Source organism: Pinus tabuliformis, chromosome 2_1 (genome assembly GCF_031772625.1).
Source record: "Pinus tabuliformis cultivar Carrire ecotype Pingquan chromosome 2_1, CPIR1, whole genome shotgun sequence".
NCBI lineage: Eukaryota > Viridiplantae > Streptophyta > Pinopsida > Pinales > Pinaceae > Pinus > Pinus tabuliformis.
Genome location: NC_142299.1, coordinates 919,483,627 through 919,491,921, shown reverse-complemented (window position 1 = coordinate 919,491,921; position 8,295 = coordinate 919,483,627). Strand labels below are relative to the sequence as shown.

General features: G+C 32.1%; 1 protein-coding gene across 2 annotated transcripts; it reads right to left on the bottom strand.

Annotated features, from left to right (window-relative positions):
* Positions 1-6,379: 6,379 nt before the first annotated feature.
* LOC149203653 (uncharacterized) lies at positions 6,380-7,767 on the bottom strand. 2 transcript variants are annotated; one of them, XM_089400224.1, is made up of 3 exons: positions 7,451-7,767; positions 6,894-6,952; positions 6,380-6,807 (listed from the first exon to the last, which is right to left on the bottom strand). In XM_089400224.1, the coding sequence occupies exons 1-3, from the start codon at positions 7,545-7,547 to the stop codon at positions 6,643-6,645; spliced, it is 321 nt and encodes a 106-aa protein (XP_089256350.1). In that variant the 5' UTR covers positions 7,548-7,767; the 3' UTR covers positions 6,380-6,642. The 2 variants fall into 2 exon arrangements, with proteins under 2 accessions (XP_089256350.1, XP_089256349.1); XM_089400223.1 differs by having other exon boundaries at positions 6,381-6,807; positions 6,888-6,952.
* Positions 7,768-8,295: the final 528 nt, after the last annotated feature.

Genomic DNA, 8,295 nt, shown 5'->3' with positions numbered 1-8,295 from the left:
CTATGCATGGACTTCTCATTGATTTGATTTCGTCACGTTAGATTATGTAATTTGCGTACCATGTTATACGACGGTATTGTACAATGTATAGTCGTCTATACAGGTGGAGGAATTATGGTAAAAAATGGTTGAATTTTGGTAAAAAAATTCAATTTTTTTTTGTAGGCCCAGTGTTTGAATCATATTTTTGATGGTGGAAATGGATTCAACACCATCAAAAACCTCTGAAAAACTTAAAATTATGAAATTTGACATCTTTTATTTGGATTTACAAAAATCCTTTCCAGAAAATTTTCAAAGTATGACTAGAATTTCCATAACTTTCAGGGCAAAAAAACGGTGTCCTTAGACTACAACTTCTTAAATCTATGGTACCTTACCATTCTGAAATATAATTTGTGCACATCTATAAATATCTGTTACTATAATATCCTTAAAAACATATAGATAATATATTAATTTTAATGTTGGAGATTGGGTTTATTGGAGGGAAGAATAAGTTGATATAATAGGTTAAGTTGCTATTATGTCATAAGTTTCTCTTTTATTGAAAGTTTGCATGTTAATTTTTTTTTACTAATTACAAATTTTGGTGGTCTTTTTTACATCAATGAATGAAATATTTACAAATAAGTTTTTTTTTTTCATTTTTAAATAAATTTATTAAGTTTATTTGCTTAAGGGCTTTAGAATAGATGGTGATGGGGTGCATTCTATGATGAGATAATAAAAAGGTCATTACTTCAAAATTTAAGGATAAGTTGTGGAGTGATAAGGAGTTAGAGGGTAAAAAAAGTTAAGATACTATAAGGGGTTTATTAACCCCACACTTACTAGCCAATTCTTTTTGTCTTAAGGAGTGCTAAGAAGAGAATGAATATTTCATGAATTAGAACTAATTCTCATGAACTCCAGAGTGAAACAAGAGACTGGTTTATTCCCAGGATACCTTGGAACAAGAGAATATGCCTCCTTTGCGATATTGGGAGAGTCGAAGATGAAAAACATTTTCTCTTGGATTGTCTGACCCTTACTCACATCTGCCTTCATTTCCAAACATTTTCCCCACTACCAGCCTCCTCGACTTGTTCAGTCAACAAAACTATAGTGACCTCGAAATGCTTCTTTCCCTTGTTTTTTATTACATAAATAAAATTTTAAATAATCCCAATCAACTGCTTCTTTCTTAAGGTCTCATAGACCATATCAGTCTTAGTGGACTTTAATCATCATCAACATCATCATCATCAATATTATTAATATTATTATTAATAATAGAAATATTAATATTTTAACAATATTATTAATAACATGATTAATAATATTAACGATGTCACATTAATTCAAATATAAATACATTATTAATGTAATAATATTATTATATATAATAATTTATCTTAATATTAACGTTAATGTTATTAATATCATTAACATTAATATTAACAACAAAATTAATGTAATAACTTTATATTGTAATCTTACAAATAAATACTCCCTCTCAATTAGATGAACATTTTCTTACATTACATTTTGATGAACATATCTCCACATGGACTTTGACCATATAAAATATGATCAACAATGGTCTCTCGAAATCAACAATGATCCACTATGTTAAACATTGTCAATAATGGTAAGCCATGAGAAAACATGGTCAATTATGGGCAACATAGATTATGTACTTTCCATGGTTGACAACTTGATTGACTATCGTCAACCATGTTAATAATAATATTAATATTAATAATATTTTTAATGTCATTATTAATATTAATGTGATTATCATTAAGATTAATAATGTTAGGTTTCCTTTTGGGTAAGAAAAGTTATTAGTGTATCTAATTTATCATTATTACTAATTATAATATTATTCTTAATTTTTTTAATAATGATAATATTTATCTTAAATATCAATGTTATTAGTATTAATATTATTTTCGTTTTCAATTTTAATAATATTATTAATATATTGTTAATATTAATATTTATGTTAATTTTAATGTTTTATACAAATATTATTTTATTTTTAATATTATTTAATATCTAAATGTTTGAATATTTAATTTTTAATATAAATTATGTAAATGTATCGTAATATAACTTTGATATTACTTTAACTTTATATTTCTCACAATATAACTTTAATAACTTTAATGTTGTTTGCAATATGATAAACAACTAATGACATTACAATGTGTTAAACAACAAATAATGTCGCAATGTGGCAAACAACAAATGATGTTGTAATGTGATGAGCAACAAACACCGTTACAATGTGATGAACAATAAATTCTATTGTAATGTGACAAATAATATATGTCATCATGATGAGGCAAACAATAAATGCCCTTGCAATATGATAAACACCAAACAACATCACAATGTGACGAACATGTCACGAAATAATGAAAAATCTACATGGTTCCAATGCATAGAATAATAAGTGATATCATAATGTGATGGACAATAAATGTCATCACAATGTAACTAACAATATAACTTTAATAACTTTAAATTTGGTTGCAATGTGACGAACAACAAACAATGTCATAATGTGTTGAACAAAAAATGATGTCATAATGTGATGAACAAAAAATGATCTGGCAATGTAATGAATAATAAACACCATGAAAATGTGACATACATTAAACACCAATGCAATGGGATGAATAATATATGTCATCATAATGTACCAAACAATAAATACCATTGCAATGTGATGAACAATAAAAAACATCACAATGTGATGAACATGGTCACAATGTTATGAATAATCAACATTGTCGCAATGTGTAGAATAGGAAGTGATGTCGCAATGTGATGAAAAATAAACATCATTGCAAGGTGAATACAATATAAATTTAATAACTTTAAAGTCATTTGCACTGTGATGAACAACAAATAATGTTGCAATGTGATGAATAATATTTTCCGTCACAGTGTGATGAATAATAAACATCATTGTAATGTGACGAATACTATTTATCTTCGTAATTTGAAAAGCAATATATTCCTTTGCAATGTGATGAACAAAAAACAAAATTGCACAATGATGAAAAATATATGTTACGAATAATCATCATTATCACAATATGATCAACAATAAATATCATCAAAATGTGACCAACATTAAATATGATTGGAATATGCCAAACAAAATATGTCACATTCTAATGGCATACACATTGTACTATGGATTAACGATGGTTGATATACATTAACATAGTTCTCATTGTCAAACATGTTCAAACATAGTCAACTATAGTGAACATGTTCAAACATGGTAATATATAGTCAACGTTCTCAAACATGGAAAGAAATTCTTAGTATCACAATGGTTATTGATGGTTAAAATAGTCAACCATTTCGACATTGTTGACCATAGTCAACATCATCACATAATAAATATAGTTAGTAGTAGTGATCACATTAAACCATTATCAACATATCCGACATATAAAACATGATCAACTATAATAAACTATACTCAACCAACTCAAACTTGGTCAACCATGTTCAACCATGCTTGCAACATCTGAACAATGGTAAACCATGGTCACCTTAATCAATCATTACCACCGTGATTATCATTGGACATCCATGGTCAACCACTTGATTAAGCATAGTCAACATGGTCAAACATATTCATTTATTGTTAAACATGGCCAACCATGGTTAACCATGTTCACCCATATCCTCATTAACCCTTGAATACTCATCAACCTTGTTAACCACAGTCAACCATCATCAAACATTGTTATATATAGTCAACAATGGTCAATCACAATCAACCTTACTGAACCATATGTTGACCACAGTGAACCATAGTAAATGATAATCAACCACAATCAACCTTAATTAGCAATAGTCAACCATCGTACAACATAGACAACTTGGGAAACCATGGTTAGCTAAGGTCAAATATGACTAAACCATTTTCAATCATTTTCAACATGGTCATCATGGTCAAACATATAATAAACACTAACAACCTTGATCAACCATGTCCACCCATAATCAACCATATGTTGTTCATATTCAACCATGTTTGACCAACTCAACTATGGTTAAACATGGTTAGCCATGATCATACATAGTCAAGTATTGTCATCTTTTCTCACCCTTGTTCAACAATGCATAACCTTAGTTAGACATATTCAACCATGGTCAACCTTGGTTAGTCTTGGTTAACCATGATCGCCAATGGTCATCTCTCATCAACCATAGTCAACCTAGAACAACCCATGCTCTACCTGCTCTTGATGGCCAACCATGATCAACCATGGTTAGAATGGTCGAATATGATTAACCAAGGTTTCTATGGTTGAACATGGTCAACAATTGTCAACATGCGAAGCCATAATCTATCATTAAAAAGTATGGTCAATGATGGCCAAATATTTCAAACCATGTTCATCCATGGTCAACATGGTCCACCATCGTCAACCATGATTGATCATGAACAAGCATGTTCAACCATTATCAATCATAATCTATCATAGTAAATTGTGAACCATGGTCAAATTTATCAAACCATGTTCACAATGGTCAACATGGTTTAGCCATGGTCAAATTTGTCAAACCATATTCACCTGTGAACAACATGGTTAGACCTTGGTCAATATATCCAACCATAGTTAGTGATTTTCAACCATGATCAAATGTGGGCAACCATGGTCAATTGTGGTCAATCATTGTCAATCACAATCCATCACAGTAAAGTATAGTTTGATGTGGACAAACATGGTCATCCATAGTCAACAATTTGTTGACCATCTTAAACACTCCTCAACCATAACTTGAACAGATTCATCCACTGTCCATTAATCTTCCCCACACACATCGACTATCTACTAATACAACCACATTAATAAATGTGACTAATATACACTGGTTATATGCCAATTAATACATGAAAATGATACCAATTAACATATATCAGCCACGTTACTACTTCATTTTGAATATTATAATGGTTTCAAATGTGATTGCTAAACATGTTAGCAAAATTCAAAAAAATATATCAAATAAAAGCATGCCCTTGCTTATGGGTGCGAAAAAGTGGGCTTGGAGAAGGGAGTTTGCTGTTTGGAGCACCCTTGCTGCCCGAAAAACCTGTGTTGGGTATTTCTTGCCAAGATGGAAGGCATAAGAAGGCTTTCTTTTAATAAGCCCTAGCCTTGCTTAACAAGTGAATTATTTAAAGTAGTTTGATAGTGTAGGGGTTATAATAAAATTTTATGTTGTACATGGTGATCAAATATGTAAGTTAATATGCAATCAGATTGTGGCGGTTTCGAAGATTGGAAAAAATCGTTCAAGGGATTACGGAAAGTTGTTTCCTTTTTCATCACAAATATATATATTACAAAAAAATTATTTTAAGGTATTAAATATAAACAGCACAAAATTACCAATCTGGTTCATAAGAAACTCTAACATATATTTTCTGAAGAGTAATTATTATACATTTATTACACATCTCATTCCTAACGAAACGTATACGATATCTGGTTGTGACTCGAGTGATCAACCATCTCGAACTTTTTAATCTGGCTCATCAGAAGCTCTAAAATATACTTTTTCTGAACAAAAATTATTATACATCTCATTCATAACGAAACGTATACAATCTCTGGTTACGACTGAGTGATCAATAGTCTGAATGGTGCATTGTTGTTCATGTACTCTATGGGATAGGTAGTTGGTAAAGAGTGATTAACCTTGTCGAACTTTTTTCTGTAAAGATAAAAAGAATTTCAATGAAAAATATATGTTTTCTTAATAGTGAAGGAATAGATACTGGGTAAAATGTTGTTAAAAATAAAAGTATTTCTCCAAAAATGTTGTTAAGAATAAAAGTATCTTTTCAAAGATAAAAATAATTTGAAGGAAAATATACTTAGTGAAAGGTAAATTTGATTTGGTCAAATTGCTTTTTAGTTGAGGTTTATAATAATTTATGGTATTGACTATGGTTTTCAGGTGGAATATAGTTTATTTAAAGGTAAATTTGACTTGGTCAAATTGGTTTTTGAGCTTAGGTTTATAATAAATGATATTAATCTATGATTTTTATGTGGAATATAGTTTATTTAAAAAAAAATTAAATTAACCTAAATCAATCTTAATTATGGACTAAAAACCTAAAAAACCATATTTGATCCCTCAAAAAAATTGATCTATCTAAACACTTAATAGATCTAAAATTAAAATAAATCTACACTAGTTTAGTTTAAACACTTAATAAATCTTAAATTAAAATAAATATAAACTAATTTAATACGAAGTATCAAACCAAAATACTAGATCCCATATCAAACCAAAATACTACATCCCACTTCCCTATCAAAGCTAAGAAAGCAGTAAAGGCAGAACACGTAACATACTACATCCCACTTCCATATCAAAGCTAAGAAAGCAGTAAAGGCAGAACACGGAACTCTTAACACACAAATCTGTATGGAAGTCTTTGTGATATAGGTGTCTAATATTTCATCAAATAAATAGGGTTCTTGTGCCTATACATATTGACCTTCTCGTATACCCTATTACCTCGTTGATTGCAAGGACCGCAAGTATTGTTTAACTGATCTACAGGACTGGGCAGGGTAGGCAATATAGCTGAGCATTACGTGAGCCTTATGGGTCGTGCTGTTGAGTGTAGATGTAGTCCACATGAGCAGCCAGTTCTCGTCTCATCAAGCAATCTTCTTCATCATCTGCATTGTTGCAGTTTTCTTCCGGATCATTCATCTCTGGGCTTCCATCTGCAGGCTTCTCCGTCCTAGGCCCGCCCGAGGAGAGCTGCAAAATCATAACTCTTTGAAATAATAAAACTAGACGTTGAAAGCTAATGATGGGTAAATCTCAGAAGTCGTTCTTACACTTACTCCCTGGTCTGTTGCTTTTGCTGTCCATATGTCGGAGTCCTTTAAAATATGATCCTTCTCTGTAAGCAGAAGACCAGACCTGCTTTAGTTTTCACATTTCTATGTGGTGTCCTGATAAGTTGTTAATGCTTCGAGGGTACCCATGACAATGATTTTTAATAGACCATCAATGCTATATTTGTGTATAATACTTTATGACTTATAATTTTTGTCAGATATAGTAACAGAAAAGGAGTAAGAAAATTCCAGTTAAAAATTCAAGGGATGTTGCTGGTAGCAAAGAAAACATGTTAGCATAGATGGTGCCCTGGAACCAGAAGAGTTCGTTGAACAAAACTAATACCCTAATACAGCAACAGCAAATTAAGTTCAACAAAACAAAAATGGATTACAGTGATACAAAACGAAAATGTGGTTTTAGGTTCATAATAACTAAATGTATGCTGAAGATTAACCAGCTGTCTTAGAACAAGCCGACTGGTCATAATAACTTCGTAATTGGTATCATAAACGCAATATTAAACGCAAATATGTGGCGATAATGGAATGAGTTACACCTGTAGTCAAAGAGCGAATAACGTTTGCAGTGCACAGTAGTAGAATGGCAGATATAAGTAAAGGAAGTGTGCTCAGTTGCCTTTTCATCCACGCCATTTGATCTTCTTAACAGCTTAGAAAACCTTATTTCCTTGTCTTGTCAAACTTTCCTGTTCACATAAGACATATGCGACTCCCAGTCCTAATGGATGCGGAGGATAGCACACTATATTTGAAAACCAAAGTAATCCTGGAAAGCAAAGGGACAGGAACCGAGGAAAAATGTTAGACTACACCAATAGAACGCAGATCCAGATGAGGGGGTCTACAAAATGCATGCCGGCAGATATTATTATAGAGCAGACACGGCTAGCGAAGAGCTCCAAAAAAGATGGAGTACGAACTTTGTGAAGAGGCCACATAGGTATATTTCACGGGATTGGCAACAGCTCCAAAAGAGATGGAGTACGAACTTTGTGAAGAGGCCACATAGGTATATTTCGGGACTGGCGAGCCAGTTATTTGTTGCCATATTTCAGTGTCATGACGATGGAATCTGTACTGGGTTGCAAAGCAAATGCTACGGCGTAATTTCAGTCTCTCTCTTGCCCTGATTTACTAAAAGAACTTTCAATTGCAATTGCCAATTGCCATGACAGAACGCGTAAGCGTACTGAAAAGATTAAAAGTGGACCAACCGCTCACAAGAGTTTGCCGGTCAAGGCAGCCGGTGGGGCCTAGTCTGACGATGGCGGCATGGCAGTCGCCGAGGAGACATGTGTCCTTTGAGTCAGTGTGTAGAAAATGTATACTTAGGGCGCGCTTCTATGCCCTATTCTGGGGCCGAGTATACTTAGGGGGCGCT

Excerpts from the sequence above, each read along its gene's own strand:
- LOC149203653 (XM_089400223.1), bottom strand. The coding sequence starts at position 7,547 with ATGGCGTGGATGAAAAGGCAACTGAGCACACTTCCTTTACTTATATCT. Across the intron at positions 6,953-7,450 it reads TATTCGCTCTTTGACTACAG|AGAAGGATCATATTTTAAAG; the intron begins GTGTAACTCATT and ends TTCTGCTTACAG. Across the intron at positions 6,808-6,887 it reads CAACAGACCAGGGAGTAAGT|CTCTCCTCGGGCGGGCCTAG; the intron begins GTAAGAACGACT and ends ATGATTTTGCAG.